Genomic DNA, 20,088 nt, shown 5'->3' with positions numbered 1-20,088 from the left:
TACAAATATTGTTATGATGTAACTTTAACAGGTTACGAATTAATTAATGAAACGTGTATGTTTCTAAGTGAAAATTACGCTGTATCGGAGCGCTGAGCTCGAATTTGGCCGACCAATGAGAAGCGGTCATTCTGTCCCTTTCATATTGAGACTTCCTTGTCTTGATCCGCCTTTCTTTGGTTAACCAATGACAGAGCCTACATTATTTTACTAAGTTTATAGTGATTACTTGGGAATTGGGAAATAGGTTTAACCATGTTTTTTCCTAACTTACTGGGTGACCTAAAACTTATTACGAACCTACGAGTTAAATAACGGATATTTTGAATACTTATGACTACTGACAATCTAATCGCGGTTTTCCCTACCTATCAAATAAATCTTTATTGAGAATACAGTCTTAATCGAATTTGATCTTAATCTAACTTATAATTATCCGCGTCTTGTCGTAGCGTCGCTAACAAATGCCTTTCTAAATCTAATTGTATGAGCATCATTTACGTTTCGTCTAGTGGTGATCAATGAAACCCCCGGTCAATGTTATCTCCGGGTCCGGAACAAGCGACCGCGTACGCGAGATAACTCTCCTGTATTAAGTTTCATTATACCCGGAGTTATGAAAGGTTACCCGACATGTTTATTTTTGCTACGTGACGGTAAATACAGCGCCTCTACTATTATACAAATATGATTGAGAATGTATCTTCTTCTTCTTTGCCGTATCCTCATGACTTAAGGACGTGACGGATGTGGCCACTCTTCACCAGGTCTCTCCAAGCCGCTCTGTCTTGGGCCCTGTGTATGCCAGCCTGTAATGTGCCTTTAGTCTCTGACGTTATTCTGTCCACCCAACGCGTGGCCATACCGTCCATCCCTGCTCTTCCTTGCCATGCGGCCAATCTGGCCAGACTATCTGGTCCTGTTCTGCTCGAATGACCGAAGAAGACTGATGGGAGGAGGTCTGGCGCCATTATTATATAATGACTCGGTAATCTTATGAACGACGCGCACAATTGTTGGTTTATTTTTTTTCTAATTATGAATGTATGTAAACTGGATACGAGTAGGTATAACTGGAACTGAGTAACTGTTGTAGACGTCTAGAAAAAAAAACTTATATCTGAAATATTTTAAAATAATATTTGAAATAAAGATGCGAAACAGTAAAGAACTTAAGATAATAATATAAATCACAATGTTACGAAAATTATACTTAGGTACTAAAAGTTAAATAAACCTTCTCTCTAGCAAAATAAATATTTGTATAGCAATGCTGTACTAAGCGCAATGTTTAATTTATTTATATATACTGAGACATTTTAATTAATTCTAACCACTAATTTTGTAATAAATTCACGTCTGTTTAAATAGTTCGCACTGGAAGTACCTATATGGACATGCTCTAATGCACAAGCGAGATTCAAGGACGAAAGATAACAATATGGGATCAAATTGACACGGATTTGTAAGTTCGAATCGGCCTCCGGCAAAGCCAACCTTTACAAGCGATTTGCGGCTCGATTCGGAAAATGAATTAGATTTCTACTAGACTTCAACAAGTTACGATACGGATAATTGAAAGATATTTGTAAGATAGATATGTCAAATGACGTTTCCGCGATTCTGGAGGTCCTCTTGAACGATTTCGACAAGTTTATGACTTAGATATCCAAGTCACATCTAGTCGATATCTAATGTAGATCTAGTTGACCTCTAAATCGTCTCAAGATCTTGTGATTATCTCGAAATCCGAATAGGCCTGTTGTTCTATAAATTGAGAAAATACTGCTACGTGCTACGCTGTAGCACATGTAGCTTGCTTGGCAGTGGTGAAAATAACTATCGGCCTGATTTGAACTTTAAGATACGTCAACAATTTGCTATATCCGACGTTTTTGGTTGAAGAAATATCACTTTTGACACTGACAGATCGGTATCGTATCGCTGTTACATCTTATAAGCATTGGGCCGTGAGGCAAAGCCAAATGGAAGGATTATATTTAAATAATTATGAGTCTACTATGTTTGTATATTGTGGATTTAGTTATTATGTCTATATGTTTGTATTATTTGTATACGAGAATTACATTAAGTTCCACCAGCGTAGAGACTACCGAGTGTTGCCGGTTTTGAATCGAATCGTTTTATTTTTATCTGATTTCTAAAACGGAGGATACCTTAAACGAAAATATACACGATCGGGTAAATATTATGTATTGTGCATTACCAAAGTAAGATTTGTTCATTGTTCCAGTCGGCGTCGGCACAGGCGGCACTACAGGCTGCGCAGGTGATCTCCAACAGCGCGGGGGCGGCGCTCGTGGCCGGCGCCGGCGCTGCGCTACAGCCCGCCAACGGCGGCACTGAAATACAGGTATGTTTCTTATTCATATTCGAGAGGCTAGTTCAAACTTATATTTTGACATCATTATGATTATCAGTCTTCCATGCGTCTCCTTCGCGTTAATGTATATACAAGGACGAGCGGAATTCACGCGCGAATGGTGACTAAATGACATCATCATCATCACCATCATGAATCATTTAGATATCAAAATGTACGGTCGAATTGGCCTCCAAGACTCGCCGCTGACTACGGTTTCGTCTTGGCAGTATCCAATGAGGATTACCTCCACCTCTGACAAAAAAAAAGTATTTAGACTGTCAGGCCTATTCGGATTTCGAGATAATCATAAGATCTTGAGACGATTTAGAGATCAACTAGATCTACATTATATATCGACTAGATGTGACTTGGATATCTAAGTCATAACTTGTCGAAATCGTTCAAGAGGACCTCCAGAATCGCGGAAACGTCAAATTTGACATATCTATCTTACAAATATCTTTAAATTATCCGTATCGTAACTTGATGAAGTCTAGTAGAAATCTAATTCATTTTCCGAATCGAGCCGCGTATTTATTGAGTGTACCGTATTGCCTTGTTCTAATGTTTTTTTTTGTCACACGGTCTCAATTTCAAAAATGATTCGTGTCACTGGAACACTATATTTTTAACTTTCTAAAATGTTTAACTAGTACACATTAATTTTGCAAGAAACTAATCTAATAGCTTAAGAGCAATTCGAATTGACTTTCAGTAAAAGCTTTAAGCCATTCTAGCGTTCGGACGTTCTGTAATTATACGCCCCAGTTACCTTCCACAACAGACACGATGCCTAACGATTACACTTAATTACTTACCCATACTAAAGCTGATTACGAGGAACGGGCCGAATCCCTAGCCGATGCTCGAGAGCCCGAGCATTCAGTGCACAAAGACGGGCTCGCACAATAAGGCACAGGGCTCAGTCCCAAGGCAGCATACCTGAATATTACTCGGACGTTATTGTTTCTTGTCTACGCGTCTACACTTAAGCGCTATACAGCATTCAACGCCTATCAACTGTTTTGGAGAACAGATTATTAGTGTCGGGGGATTATTAGTTAGATTACGCATACATTTTTTAGTTATTCTGTATGACTGAGAAGTTTCATGCATTATATTACTTATTATTTTATCAACACATTTGTTTTCTTTGACAAAAGGAACTCTAACTTGATATTCAGTACGAAAACAATCAAAATTTTAAAATAACAGTTGAACATTCCGTAAATTCTTTAGGTAACTATTATAATTCCCATAAATATCGAACCATGAACTTAAGTCTGTGTTTTCATGAGTTTCCATGAATAAATAATATTGTTGTCAACAGGGTGGCCCCAACACAGTGTTGCGAGTTATCATAGAACACATGCTCTACCCCATCGTGCTCGACGTGTTGTACTCTATCTTCCAGCGATACGGAAAGGTGCTCAAAATTGTCACCTTCACCAAAAACAGTAAGTATCTCACCGTACAAAACGTACTTCAGTTCATTACTAATTCAAGTCCAACTGTAGATTTGTACAACGTCAAATAAACTCCGGAAACCGGCACTGGTTTTAAATACTGGATTTAAGCAAAAAATTCACTCGCACACTACCCTAAAACAAGTATCAACAGGACCGCGTTTTCCCGGAATGTTTGGTATGTAGATTCGGGTTGCTTCTACAATTTGTTTTACAGGCACCGAACTCTGTTTACCATTCAATTTGTTAATCGGCAATAGCTTTACAAATATGAATAGGTAATTCAGTTATACCCTTAATTAACTAAGAACAATGTTTTTGAAACTGTAAATCAGTGCTTTACCGACTGTATTTTTAACGGTGTGGCTTCAACACGCAAAACAACCTAAATCATCGATGATACGCCGAATGAAACAAACCAATCAGGATTAAATACTTTAATCACAGACTCGTTTTTACCTATTAATAATAATCGAATAGCGTTTAATCTTTTAAATTAAATTTTGCGTGGATTATAATAGTGATAGATTTACGAAACAAAACACAGGACCGAAATCCAAGGGCGCAATCCGTTTAAAATTTAAATCGTACCCTCATGCATATCCTAAATAAATCCGGCGGCACACGGGCAGGTAGGATAGTACATATTTGATAAGGCCCCCGCGGCTGCGGACGGCCCGAATGCTCACTCTCGGCTAATTATTATATACCTAGTTAAGAAGCTTATTTCAACTACATTCTGATCTTCCCCGTTGATGTAATATCAAGCCTGGTGTGACATTTTCAAACCTAATAGCATTAACAATAAGTCCTTTATCGAGTGAATGTATAATAATTTGAGCGAAACAATTGGAGTAGAACACAGAAGGTATTCATTATAATTTAATTGATTCTTAAACCAAGATCCCTTTTGACTTATTGTTATAATTAGTTAAATAACTTTCGTAATCTCCTTTCATCTAAATTAGGCAGCGGAAGCGCAAAAGTAAACTAAAGGAAAAATACTCGGGAAATTTAAAGTTTGGAAATTCCAGTTTATCAAAAAAATATTTGAAATCTGAAGCGTGTTCTGTAACGTGTACTTTTGTTCAGAAAAGCTCATAACTTGTCGATATCACGACAGTTGCTCTTCTAATGCAGCATTTCCAATTTCCGCGTGCCCCTTGCCCCTTCAGGTCGAGTAGTCCCATAGGAAGGGCGAGCTCAGGTGAGTAAGAGTTTTCTGACAAACCAATGTACTTTCAGCTTGATATCCTTAACATTTAAACGTAATCGGAAATCCCACCTATACTGGTTTACTGTAGCCCTTACTCACTAAGCGAATGGAATGATACCCCAGAGGTCGGAACGACAGCGCGATCATTTTCTTTTTTAAACTCTCCGCTAAACATTCGTCATTGTCACCGTTTACGGTAACCGGGCATTTCCAAATCAAAACGAGTTTTACAAGCAACTGCATTATGGAATTAACTAATCGACAAGCCATCTTCAATATCCGTTTCGATATCCTAAATATCCTATCTATCTTGCCTTCCTTGTGCAAAAATTCTAAAATTCAGAAGCGCGCACACGGTACCAACAAGTATCTATAGAACGTAGTTCCAAAAGATATAAATCCTTGCTTCGATTATCCTGTCGCCGTGGAAGCAAATAAACCACATCCAATTCAATATGTGGGTGCCTAAAGTTAAGTAACGTTATATGCTCCGACGAATGAGTCTTTTCGGCTAAGAATCTTTTTATTAGCTTTGTAACGTATACCTACAATAGAATTTCACTGAATGATTCCTATTTAGAAAGGTATTTGGTTACCCGAACGAGATCAAATTTAGGTAGGTATGAATTAGCAGCCAAAATACTCTGCTTATTTTCGTGACGAATACTTATTTAAGGAATTTCGGTCTCGTGAACCGTCAATCGACGGCAAATACGGCATGACGGTTTACCTACATTTGAGATTTAATATTTCACCCTTATTTATATTTACACTTTCGACGTCACATCTCTAATCGGTCTGTTACTGGATTTATTTGAACAATTTTCTCATCAAAATTCTATTTGCGTTTTCCCCATTCACGATTCTTATAAAAAACATGAATTGCTGTTATTGACGATTTCGTTTTTCGGACATTCATATTTCAATAAATGTACATGAAACCCGTGTTATTTTAATAAATGCTGTGTAAAACAGGAAACACGATGTTTAATAAGTATAAATAACTACCAACTTATTTCCTTGGCAACGAAAATTAATATGCGGACGCTAACGTTCGCATTTATAATGTAAAGTAATAATATTTATATCACCCAGCATTCAAGTTAATAGGAATAGAGTGCAAACATAACGGACCGTCGCTTATGAAGACTAATTGAATAGCGGTTACGCCCTGTTAGCGCACGACCACGTCCTGGCCGGGCGCCACCATCAAACGCGTTTCTAATCCCGAAACAAATCTCAATGAAGAGCGCAGAGTCGCCCTAATCCTACCCCACTTCCTTGCCCCCCTCCCGACCCCGATTGGCTTTATTAAGGTGTAGCAGACCGCTACAATTATTATGCGTACCCTGTTTGCGGTGTCGTGTCTATGTCGCCATAGGATTCCGGTAATTAAGGATTTGATCTGCGACGGATATCGTCTTTGCGGTCTCTTTGTTCGCACTAATAACATTCATGTTGATCACTATATTCTAATCCGTTAAAGGCTTGATTTCGTTAGTGAAACTTGAATTATTTTAGCGTAGCTTTACATAGTTATTCCAAAGACTCGGATGGCTCGAAAAGCGCTCTGCTCACCTGAAAAGGCTCTCAAATTGCAAGCGAAGACGCATTCGAGGTTGACAGGGCCGCTCGTTTCGGGAGACGTCGTGATTCAAGATATCAAATTATACAGTAATCGGCCGGCCGGAGGGCCATGCCTGCGCTTAATATTTACCGAGCGGAAGCCGCGCTACACAGCGAAATGTGGATTACGAAATTTTAATTTTAACCACAACTTCCATCTTCTGTTTACGCAGGAATTGATGTTTAAATATTCCATAAAGTAATTGCGCGTTCCAGTTGAATTTTTGATGAAGCATTATGAAGCCGCGTGCAGATTAATTGAGACCATTTGAATATCTTGCGCGCAATCGGAGCCGCAAGCAGGGTTATTGAATTAGCACTCGAATGTTTCAGCCCGAACAGATGAACGCGAACAAGGGGTGACCGGCGACCACTTCACGAAACTTCTACTTTTATTGATGTTATTCCGAGCGCGGCCAACTTTTGTATCAAATATTCAAAGGCAAATTGTTTATGCTTCCCTTTGCTCGATGAATTCCAATCGGATTAATTTACTCATTACAAATAATTGCATTAGGTAAATGAGTGATTTCAAACTAGTGTCTCGTTTATTCCGACGACTAACTAAGCACACTCTTTGATGTTTAATGTTACTGAAAGGTAGTCAAGTGTCTGGTTGTACACGTACGAAATGTTTTGTTAACTATCATGCCGAGCGGTAAACACGCACGTTCCTCTATGATCCTTGAAAAGCCTTTTATATCCTTGAAAAGGAATAAGGAAAAGGCTCGTCTGTCCTCGGGGAACAAAGTTTCGTGTCGTATTCTCATACGGAGCAAATTCTCACTATTGAAACGGCATAGAGGTTCGTCTTATACAACTATGAGTGACTGATAAAACTTTCTTGGCATATACTGGATAACTAAACGATACAAAGAATCTTCTTTAATAAGCATGCTTAAATACAATTTTTTTAAATGATTTTGTTTATTCAACATTAGATGGGAAGTATAAAGTTTACATAATAAATTCTTTCTAAATAAAATGTTCTACAAAGGTTCACTTTATTGTCTAACATTTTTCCTTATTTACCGCGTAATTACATAAAAAACTCCAATTTACGACAATCCTTTTATGCATTCCATTTTAATGTAACATAATGGCCGACCAAAAGAAATACGGGGCCTTAAAGAGCGTTTAACTATGTATGAAGGAGACAGGGCATTACTTTTAATTTACGCCGACATTTCTTACCTCCAGTGGTTACTGGTTATTCCGTTCCATAGGTACTTTAGGTGTAAGAAATTGTTGAAGGTGAGACGGGCCTAATAAATAATTTAACGAGTTCCCGACATCATCATAGCTGAAAATTTAACAATTTAAAATTCGGAAAGCTGTAAATTACTTTTTCTTATCTTTACTGGAAACCAACTTATAAACGGATGATCTTGTTTTAGATAAATCAAAATTCAAATTCAATTTTTTTTGTGAATATACGTCTTATACTATGGATAATATACATAAAATGTAAATTATTTAATATTTTAACTTGTATTTCAAAACTTTATTCTAGAACTGATAGTTTAATTGTGTTGCTTGAAACTAAAAAAGGATTGAGGATATATTTTATTTGACAGATAAAAACATACTATTATGAATAACACTATTAAGATATTTATAAAGTTCACACTTGTGCAGAAAGTATTAGTAAAGAGGTAGTTACTATGATGACACCCCGTCTTTAAATCGGGAGTGAATAGGCTATTATTATTTCGCCCATCCATAGTAATAGCCTACCCTACACTTAGGACCTAGTCTTAGGTGCTATATCGTCATTTCTAGGTCTAGGTCAGTGTTAAAAGAAGGTCAAGGAATAATTATCTAAAGACCACCACAAAAAAAGTTTTAATATAACTATATCATAGTTTTTAGATCTCCGATAACTATCTACGGCATCGTCTGTTAAAAAGTTCTAGCATCCTGTACCTGTTTGAGCAACCGCTTAAAAGATAAACTAAATGTGAATAGGTACTTATACATATTTATGTAGTTACGAGCTTTGGAGCAAAAATAGTTATTACCCGGTGATGCCGCCTGAACGACGGCTCCTAAAAATGTGAATTTATGTGGACCCAAAGGACGGCAATGATCGTCGGACTCATGTCTTAAATTAGGAGCTTAACGCTCATCCGCTCGCAATAAATACACCGTGCGAGTGCCACCAACTACTATTAAGACACTCCACTTATCGGAAAGAAAAATATAGTATAAAAGTAGTAACTTAATGCTCTTACTATCTTCGGAAGTTCGCGGTACGCCTTTCCTCACGCATGTTTACGGCTATTTTCATCCTTAATGGTGTTTTCCTCCGTTTAATTTTATTTTCGCCCGCCGTAGAATATCTTATTACAATATATCCAATATATTGACTTATAGGGTAAACTAAATTCCGCCCGCGACATCCGCATCAAAGTTTCAGCGCGTTTAAGCGGCGGGGCAATAATTTATACGTACTCTAAGTTAATAATGAAAGTCGCATGGAAACTTGTTTGGGCGCATATTCGTTAAGTGTTTGACGAGGAGGTTGCACCTGCTACGGGGTTGCGCTAACTCTCAAGGGTTTTGTGCCATGTTGGGCGCCAATTTTAACTTGCTAAATCTTCCCAGATATGTGCTTAGACAAGTGCTTTCAGGAAAGTTTTAGTATTTCTAAAATTTTAAACAGCATTTGTGTTTTAGGATTATGTGATCATAATATTTTTGTGGCCGTTCACCTCCTTTTACTGGTATTATTTTGAACTCCTGATACATTTAACTTTCTTTTTAGGTACATATAAGTATAAACGTACGATTCAGACTGTCCTTGTCTCTTTTGTTCTATTTCCCTTCTATCATGTTTTTTTTTTTGCAAACGTGTCATATTATACGAGATGCCCTAACAACATGCTTCGTAATAAATATATGTTAAATGAGGATAATTTTGTTACAGATTCATTCCAAGCCCTCATCCAATACCCAGACACCGTATCAGCGCAAACAGCAAAAACGGTAAGTACTGTATTTAACTGTTTGTGAAGTTGAACCATAAAACAGAGTTCGTATTGGCGTACTCAGTTTAATGACTTGCTTGAAAACTATCTGGAAATTAAGAGTTTTGGTCTTGGCTCTAACTGTTCAAGTGTTCTTTGATAATTGTAATCTACCTTTAATAATTTTATTCATTTGTTTATATCTCAAATCGCGTAGTCAATATTAGGCAGGTCTATTTATCTTTACTTAGATGTAAATGTTGAAGATCCGCAAAAAATACAAGTACAAAAAATACGACGAAACTTATAAATACATAAATATGGAACATACAAGTATAGTAACAGCACCAGTCATGGGACATTTAAGAGGAAATTTGGAGTATTTATGATATTTCCCTTGTACATGTAAATGGTCCTCCGCTTAGCGTGTTAAAAGATGAAAGTCCTATCCGCCTTTCATGTTTTAGGCGTGTTGTATCAAAGATACTGCTATGAGTTTCCACATAATTAACAAATTAAAACTATGCTTTTTTTCTCCAGTCATGGACACCAAAGCTCCAGTAATGGGCCCCCGGTAATGGACGTGGATCCAGTAATGGGCCCCCTATAATGGACATTGCTCTATCAGTATAAAATATTGAAATGGGGAATAAGTTATGGCAAAAAAATCAATTTTTGGTATAAGCTTTTATCGCTGAATGTATTTTTCTTTCCATAATTATTATTGTATTAGATCCATCGAGACAATTCTAATATACCCGAATAAAATTAGTTAGGGTTTATTGCGATAAAGTTCCCATGGCCACCTCCTGTCTCCATCATCAGATCAGGTCCAGTTTTCATAATATTGCATTATCATCCGATTTGCATACTTAATTACGTACTTACACAAAATTTCAACTGAATCGGAAATCGAAAAGTGGGTCAAATTCAGCTACCAAGATTTGACCCACACTAACTAACAAGGCAAGTTAAATTAAATAAAAGTTTGGAAAAACGATATTAATTTATCCTAAGTCCGAGAATAGGTACCTCCTGGTTGACATATTTCGTAACTACATTTTACTTCTGTATTGTTTAAAACATGAAATTATGGCATGGCAAGCATCATTATGTCAATTGTCCCATCATAGGAGGTATGCAGTTTTACAGCTCCTATAATGGGATTGGGCCAAATACCACAATTTTTTTTTTACATCTGTGGAGTCACAACATAGTGTGTTGTATACCTTATCTCATGGTAAATGCAATTAACAAAACACATTCTAGTTTTCATCAAGTATTAATTAATTAAAATTTAATAAATTAACTCACCTCTCTTAGCGAAGTTGTTAAGAATTTTTAGTGATATTTTTTTTCAGTGGCACGACAACTTTTGGGTTGACGCACATTTCTTAAAAAAATACCGAATTTAATAAAAATTCAAACATAATCAGCTGTAGGACTCTTATTTATGATAAAAATATATCCAGTGTTTATAAACTACTTTTATATACTTATTTTAGAGGAATTGTGTTTTTTTGTCCCATTACTGGTTCCGTGTCCATTATAGGGTATACTACTATAATTAAACTCACGTCAACAAAAGACATAGTTGGATTATATTCCAATCATAAAAAATAACGTCTGCTTCAAAGTTTTAACGTATTAATTTGCCATAGTAAACACGGCTTATCAGAAACGTAATAAGGTGAACTTTATAGGCAACTTCTTGTAACAATGGCTTTCCAACAATGCTCGAAAGCGAGTTTTAATGCAGGTACTTTGTGTGTATTTAGCAACAATAATATCGGTGGGCCGCGTCACCCACAATGGTCGGTTCGCCGGCTGGGACATCATTTTTCTCCACCCAACTTTTCCCATTCGCTATTCATTTGCGTTAGAAGTTGCGCGTACCGTCGCCTACTGCAGCGACTGTTTTAACTTTATTCCTGATGCAGCGTTCAGAGCAAATTAAATTTCGTTTTGCGGCTTCCGCAAACTCGCTTTACGAGTATAATTATTGAGTTTTTGTTTTTTCTCTGTTATGCATCTGTGCTCAAATAACTTTCGTTTGAATCGATAGGAACGGCGGAATTTAAATTTACGTAATATTAATGTACCCCATATTTCATTGTTAACGATGAAGCACAATGGAAAGTTTGGCGAGCAAATATTCTATTCATCACCGACATCAGCGTATTTAACTGTAATACCTCTTACGTGGCGTACGCTGCTAATGAATTCTACAATAGTGAGTCGACTATCGGCTAATTAGTTGCTCTTTACGCTCAATTTTCACGAAGCTCCGAGCGTTTGGTGTAATTAACTAACTAGGGGCGTATTTTGTATAGATACATAATGCCACGCGTTTCTTGATAATGAATACGTTTACTTTTTTTGTATCATAATAGAGTCAATTTGTTTGAAGTATTTTGGGATAGCATAACATTTTCATTAGATGACCCATAAAGATTTAGTAGTCTAGAGCAAATAAGCAAATAAACTATAAGGGTCAAAAAGTATTGTAAAAAAAAACAACGGGTTGCACTCTGGGAGTGCCGGCAGAAGTGAAAACTCAATGACATTGTAACAGTTTTTCGATCAGGTCACGTGTCCGTCTTACGAATTTTCAATCTGTCGAATCTGTCGGTCACGTGACCTATCGCGAGTTTAACATTCTTTCCCCATCACAAAAAGTGCACAGCGCCGCTAAAGAAGTTTTCACTTCAAAAACAAATAATATGAGTTAAGGTTAAGCGACTTTCCTGTGGACATCATAAAATAAATGGATTTTAATTCCTATTTTTCTTGCTGGACCCTTAAAGGCATGTTCCAAACTTCTACTTCTTAAAAGCTGTATGGTTAAAGCCTCAGTGAATTGTACCCAAATCGTTGACTTTCGTACTGTGCACAGAAAAGACGCCATTTTTCCCGAACGTTTTTGACCCATAAAAACTGTGATTAGAAGTGAGGTTAAAAAGCTACTGGAGAGAATTACTAAGAAGACATAGTAATTACTTGGTTTGGGGTCGTCTAAATAGCTACAACCCAATAAAATATTTTATGTATGATTTATTTTCCAATAAATAATGTGTATTTCCTTAATACACATTGTATTAAATGATAAATATCTGGAAGACCGAGCTTTGCTCGGAAAACATATAAAAACTCAAAAATACGCGTTTTCCCAGAGATAAGACCTAGCTAGATCGATTTTTCGCCCCCAAAAACCCCTATATTGCAAATTTCATCATAGAACCGTTTCCGAGATCTCCGAAATATATACATATAAATAAATATATAAATATACAAGAATTGCTCGTTTAAAGGCATAAAAAGATAAGATAAAAAGATAAAAAATAGTTTATTCAAGTAGGCATATTACAATGCGCTTATGAACGTCAAATAAACCTTTACCGGTACCGTACCTCCAACCGTACACCTCTGCCCCGAGAAGATTTAAACCCCCCCTCAATTGGAGGAGGGTATCCCAATATGGGACCGGCAACAAACTCGGGGGGACACATCTTTTCAAAACATTATTACATCTTATAATTAACATGCATTACGAGTAATTAAGAAAAATACAATTTAAATTACTATAGAATTCATGCAATTATACTCAGTGAGTACATAACTTTATACAAATACGTAGCTCTTTCAGAAAACATATCAAATTCTTACAAAAGGAAAAGAAAATAAAACCAATAAAAGAAATGAGAATACATATTATATGAATCTGACTGATTGTTATGAGATGCTTTCATACAATTTGATGTGCTTTCTTACCTGAGCTGAGTCACCTTTAACTCTACACATAATACAATGCTTTTAATTGCTACTTGTCGTTATTACAGTTTCTGGTTTGGACCATGCATGTTTGTCTGTCAAGTAGTCCTCGACTCTGTAATAAGCCTTCAACATCAATGACTTTTTTAAGTAATTCTTAAGATCTGGAAAGGGTAATCTTAAAGCATCCTCAGGTAACTTGTTATAAAAATGAATGCATTGCCCAACGAATGACTTCTGTACTTTACGAACACGAAACATTCTGATAGCAAGCTTGTTTTTATTTCTAGTATTATAGTTATGGACATCAGAATTCTTAGTGAAGGAGTCTAGATTCTTAACAACATAAATAATACTATCATATATGTATTGGGAAGCTACAGTTAAAATATTAATTTCTTTAAAAAGTTCTCTTAATGATTCACGCACCCTTAACTTAGAACGAATGGCTCTCTTTTGTAAGACAAATATAGTCTGTATGTCAGCTGCTTTGCCCCAAACCAGAATACCATATGACATTACACTATGAAAATAACTATAATAAACAAGGCGAGCTGTTTCAACATTAGTCAATTGTCTAATTCTCCTCACAGCGTAAGCGGCCGAACTTAATTTGTTTGCTAGTGTTCTTATATGAGGACTCCATTGTAGATTTTTGTCCAATGTTAAACCAAGAAACAGTGCTTTATCTACCGTCTCTAAGCAAGTATCGACTGGTTTAACATTCAGCAAAGAAAATCTAATGCATTTAGTTTTCTGAGCATTAAGAAGCAAATTGTTCATAGTAAACCAGTTAAGTACATTAACGAGTGTGCTGTTAATTACACTCTAATCGGTAGATTTCCGATCAACCTTAAAAAGTAATGATGTGTCATCAGCAAAAAAAACAATTTCACAAAGATTTTCTACTACACATGGCAAATCATTTATATAAACCAAAAACAGGAATGGACCCAAAATAGAACCTTGTGGCACTCCTAATTAGACTACAGTACCGCTAGACCGGGTTTTGTTTACAACAACTGTTTGTGTTCTGTTGCTAAGGTAAGAAGACATAAAGTTTAGGGCATTTACTGACAGACCATAGTGTTCTAATTTCAAAATGAGCGTTCCATGATCCACACAATCAAATGCTTTAGAAAGATCACAAAATATGCCAATTGCATCACAAGAATTTTCCCAAATATCATAAATATGTTTAATAAGTACCGAAGCAGCATCGATCGTGGAACGGCCCTTTGTGAAACCAAACTGATTGCTTGTAAGTAAAGTATGTCTGTTGAAGTGACCCAGTAGATCATTTAACTTTTCAAAAACTTTACTTAGTACAGGAAGTATTGATATTGGACGGAAATTAGCCATATCGAATCACGAATCATAAGATAATTCCCACGTCCTAAAAGCATTCAGCTTATTACTTGACCGCCAGATTAGTGGCCACAAACGAGGAAACCTCTCGTGAAATTGAGATATCACTGCCGGAGCCGAGTGGTGAAAACTTAGCAACGCTAAGCCCCATCAACTCGCCGATTGGCGTCCGGAACGAGAACACTAGGTCTCTTCAACGCCTGTGGATACTGATAGTAAAATAAGTCCTCTCCTTACTGTAACATTACAAAAATATTAGAAAAATTATGTAAACTGTAAAAGAAGCGTTAAGAATAATGTTTGAGGAAAAGCAGCAATAAGAACAAGGACTTTATAAAGATGATTAATGCTTCTGTTTTAGTAGATATATGCTGCTTTTATAAAATAAATGTAGTTTTTCAAGCTTGGGAAAATATTATATTATATGATATGAGTGTTTACAATTTAGAGACGATCTGTTTTATGACTTGAATGATACACTTTGAAAATAAATTGCTAGTAAATAATCTCGGAAGCAAATAATGATTTTTTCTATAGCAAGTAACTAAGTTTACCATTAGGTATCATGAATAAGTAACCTATACCAAAACGTCCTTAATATTCAACATCTAGAAATTTACGCATAACATGTAAAGGATACCTTTGAAACACGGATGACATACTCGTATATTATATTGAACTGACAACTTTAAATACATATATTTAATTACACAAACGGGTCTACCGCGATATAATTTCATTGTTTTTACCTTTAATTCCGACGTTTCAGCTGAGTTGCACCAGCTGTGGTCACGGAAAGACTGACGTCCCAACAAATGTCAACAGAGATATTAATAAAACACCACTAAACTACCCGAAATTACTTAGTTTATAAAAATGTTTGGGGTAGACAAAGAAATTGCAGCTACCCGTTAAAGTTTAATGTTTATTGTCCACGGCACGACACGCAACACTCACAGTATCCGTACACTGGTCCGAAGATATATCCGCTGGTTTTAACATTTGAATCACTGGTCCCCAAGTAGACGATAATTTGTACCCGTCCTCTCGGTTGAAATTTTTAGGGTGTTTTTTAATTTCAATCGCCTCTCTCACGATCCGCGGATAATAGTGTCGCTCGTTGGAGAGGACTTTGGGTTTATGTAGCTCAATCCAGTGATTTGTTCCTGTTGTGGTTGTCGGCTTTGGTAAGCGTACATACGTCGGACTACGCCCGACATTTTTAGTATGAGAAAGTAGAAGTCGCCTGGCTTTGGACCGCGCGCAGCGCGCCCCGTACGTCGGGCTACGCCCGACGCTTTGAGTATAGGGGCGCCGAAGGCGCCCGGCTTTAGTAAGCGTACTGCGAGTCACGTACGTCGGGCTACGCTCGACACTTTTAGTATGAGAAAATCGAAGGCGCCTGGGTTTGGACCACGTGCATATACTTGGAAAGTTGCAGGGAGCGCACATCTGTCTTACGCTCTGAGCCGTAGGCCCTACATGGAGCTCGGCCTTCGGCCTTTAAAAAAAATATCATCAGCATCATAAATGTTTAAATTAAATTAAACCATACGGTTATAATGATAATTTCAAGATTGGTTCTGCCAAAGTCGGTGCAGAGTTAGCTTAGACGGACTCTGCATCGTATCGATTAATAAATAGAAGTTATATTTTAAACTTTTCGATTCCATTAGCGCAATTAAGAACATGTTTTAAAAACTATGAGTAGTATGTACCTAATATAATATAAGAATTTTATTTTTTTATGATCAGCGGTCAAACCCCTTCCTTTTATTTTAATTAGTATCCCATTCAATAATAATACTTATTTGGTTTTATGAGATAGCTTATCTTAACATATTTTGTCAATTCTTACTTTCTCAAAATTAAACTTAAACCCACATGTTGCTTATATATTATCAATCGGCTTTCAAAGCTCTTCATTTTGATACCCTACTCGATAGGTTTGCACGATATTTTTTTCTAAAGGTTGCGTAATATGGCGTATAAAGTCCGCCATATTGTTTTTATAATGACGTCACATAGCCTATGTTACCCGGGATGACTTAAGGATTCTAATGATGTATCATACGTCTGAATCGGTTAAGGCATTCAGAAGTTAAGGTGGAATAAAGAAACTCACATCAATAAATAAATATATACATACAAACATGAACGCTGAAAACAATACACTCTTTTTTTTGGGCAGTCGTGTAAAAACAATGAAATTATATCGCGGTAGACCCGTTTGTGTAATTAAATATGTGTACAAAACGCGAGAGTTTAAAGTGTTAACTTTAAATACATTACTACTACGAAATTATTCTAGCTAAGTGCTTTCGCACTTACAAGCAGCTGATATGCAGATCAGATGGAAATTAGAAACCTCTCCGTTTGAGCGACTAGAACAAGGGCGCGTCAATACCATTAATGGACAAATTAAAAAGTGTTTTTTGTTCTTTCTCATACAAAAACAGTAGTAACTAAGTAGTCCAGCGAAATGCGAACGCAGGCATATTATGGATGGTTTTATCTACCTACGTGATAAAATAACTGTCACACAATTTACAAGGAACCTATTACATTTTCAATTGTTTCATGGGGTTAATCATTCGCTGACATATTTTGAGTTGTCATTAAACATGTGTACAAAAAAAGGTCAACATAATTTCCAACTAAATATTATTCCTACATACATAGCAAACGCAATATTTGCATTGCAACTTCACCGCTACCGGCTCGTTTGTGCAACTAACATGAGTGCGGAGACGACGTTCGCTACAAACTTGGTACATACGCGAATCATTTGTGACATACTCGCAAATGATTCGCACAATGAACACTGGTTCCATGGCTTATCAAGACTTTGGCGTAGGATATTTATTATCTAAGTATTTTGACTGGATAAGAAAAAAATACATTGAAAATACGTTGTGTGGATTGGATTTGTATAAAAGGGGGCAATTTTCTGGATTACTATTGGAGAGTATGGTATATAAGTTTTTGCCAAAAAAATCTTTTTTGGTACAAGCTTTTATCGCTGACTGTACTTTTCTTACGACAAACAACTAATACTCATCGAGACAATTCTAAAAACCCCTAAAACAATTAGGTTGCGTTGTTTCATCACAGAGTTCCTATGGCCACCTCCTGTCTCCATCATCAGATCAGCTCGATGGTACCATAATATTGCATTGTCATCCGATTTATACATGCATGCAAAATTTCAGCTCAATCGGAAACCGGGAAGTGGATCAAATTTAACTTGCAAGATTTGATTACAGACAACGGTCAGGTGAAACTAAATAAAAGCTTGTAAAAAGGGGGCAATTTGCTAAGTTGTAGGCAATTGTAAAATAAAACAGTGAAAATACAAGGATAAATGAAAGGACGTTAGTTAACAATAACTTAAACGGTGTTATTTGATGTTAGTTCATAGCTATTTAAGAGGCATCTAACCAATAAAACGTACGTTAAAATCTGCTGTTTAAAGCTGATGGCATGAAAAACGAAATGCAAACATATTTGCACATAATGGAAAACATTACCCTGTTGCAGGAAAATTAAAACTGCTGCTAAAACGAATAATTTACTCGTCATAACCGGTTTTACCTGTGGTAGCAACAGCCGACATCCTCAGACCACCTCAGGCCATCAGGTCGCGTACTTTTCTCGAATGAAATTAAAACGTCTCGCAGTGTAAGTGGCAGGAGCTAGAGGTACAAAGTGAAGTGAAGCCGGATAGTGCTCCAGCCACAAAGAGTACAGTCGGATGCCGGGCGCCCGATCTCTCCTTCTATGATCCTTGACATAAATCTCTAACCTCGCCATCAAATCTTTTCAGAGGGCGGCTTATGCGCCCAGACACGAAATGTACGCTCTTAATGCGTTCGATGTTATATAGTCCGCGTCCCTGTCGGTACACTCGACGAGAAAAACTCTACAACTAATTTGTTTAATTGAGTTTATGTTGGAGTAAACGGGGTGTAAGTACTGTGGAGCACGGACGCCAAAAGTAGAAAATTTAATTTATGCTTAACAGTACTAAAGTCTTGTGTGTACTGAAAGTTGTTTGGAAAGTATTCTTATTTATTTACTTAAGTAAATCTTATTGTATAAATACAGCCGACTTTCTGACTAAACTTTTATGGAGCCATGATTGTAGCTTTTATGTTGAGTGTCGATTCAAATATCTCTAAAAACAAAAAAATATATCGCTAAACTGTACGTAGGTACATAAAAAACTATATCCCGGTAGTATTTTTTTTTACAATAAACATATTCCGAAAACGGGATTTTCATGTGTTTTATAATAAGTTAATAACATTAGGTAGGTATGTTTTCGTTGAAAGATAGAAATACTCGCGTGTTATGCATTGTTTCAACGATTGTACCTGCTGGTAAAATAATCACGAGACTCTCGGATTTGGGATGCAACATGTTTTGTTATGAACCACCCGAGCATAATATTTCCCTACGAGCTTTTTTAACAGTTTTTTCATACCTGTTTCGTTATGGATGCAATTTTATTTTAACTTTTGAATTATAATGCGGGAGCAAAATGTGTATGCTTAATATTATAATAAAGATCTTTTATGAATTCATTTGTGCGAATAAACTGTGTTCTCATTTAGAATTCTTAGGTTTCATTTAATGTAAATTAATAAAACTATAAACAATGGATGCGGCAATGGTTCATTATTATATTTTAACTCAACATCAGTGAAAGACATTAAAATCGCAGTGTTATATTGCAGTTTCGTTAAAGAGTCAGGATTACTTGCAGCGTAAAAACCCATAACTAAAACATAATATTTTTGGGACGACATATCCGTATTTACTTTTACCTACACGATACTGTAAAAGCATACACATTACAAAGTTATTATAGAAGACGAATTTTGGATCAAAACATTGTTTAGAAGTGGTCACACAAACCCCATTAGTTAGTCAGGCCCTTCCTGTTAATCATGCTCCATCAATAAGTTATGATGGATAACGCAGCGATTCCACGGAGCCGTTGGTAATGGTCTGCGTTGTCTGTGTCGATCGCTCATAATCGGGGGCTGGGACTTGTTCATAGATAGCAATTGATTTGTTGATAGGTAGCGGCCCGGCACCCGAATTTAAGAGGCTTACTTAAGCATACAGGTAAATGTGTGAGTGTAGGGGTAGGAAAAGCGCTTAGGGAAAACTTATACTCCGGAAAATGGAATCTCTATGTGGGTAGTCCATGGCAGCATGGACTACTGCAAAGAAACATTAAAAACCAAATTGTGAGAAATTTATTACTTGTTTTGATTT

At 36.5% G+C, this 20,088-nt stretch overlaps 1 protein-coding gene across 8 annotated transcripts in view; it reads left to right on the top strand.

Annotated features, from left to right (window-relative positions):
* LOC134793779 (polypyrimidine tract-binding protein 2) overlaps positions 1–20,088 on the top strand; it is a 635,946-nt gene that overhangs the window by 596,690 nt on the left and 19,168 nt on the right. For 7 of the 8 annotated variants that reach the window (XM_063765447.1, XM_063765452.1, XM_063765451.1 and 4 more), the window contains 3 exons: positions 2,255–2,374; positions 3,717–3,843; positions 9,624–9,682. In XM_063765447.1, coding sequence (XP_063621517.1) covers positions 2,255–2,374; positions 3,717–3,843; positions 9,624–9,682 — 306 coding nt within the window. The remainder of the gene's footprint in view (positions 1–2,254; positions 2,375–3,716; positions 3,844–9,623; positions 9,683–20,088) is intronic. The other variant, XM_063765448.1, reaches the window with a different exon arrangement.

This window comes from Cydia splendana, chromosome 9 (genome assembly GCF_910591565.1).
Source record: "Cydia splendana chromosome 9, ilCydSple1.2, whole genome shotgun sequence".
In the NCBI taxonomy this organism is placed as follows: Eukaryota; Metazoa; Arthropoda; class Insecta; order Lepidoptera; family Tortricidae; genus Cydia; species Cydia splendana.
Note: the sequence above shows the minus strand (reverse complement) of the source record. Positions and strands in the feature narration are given on the sequence as shown.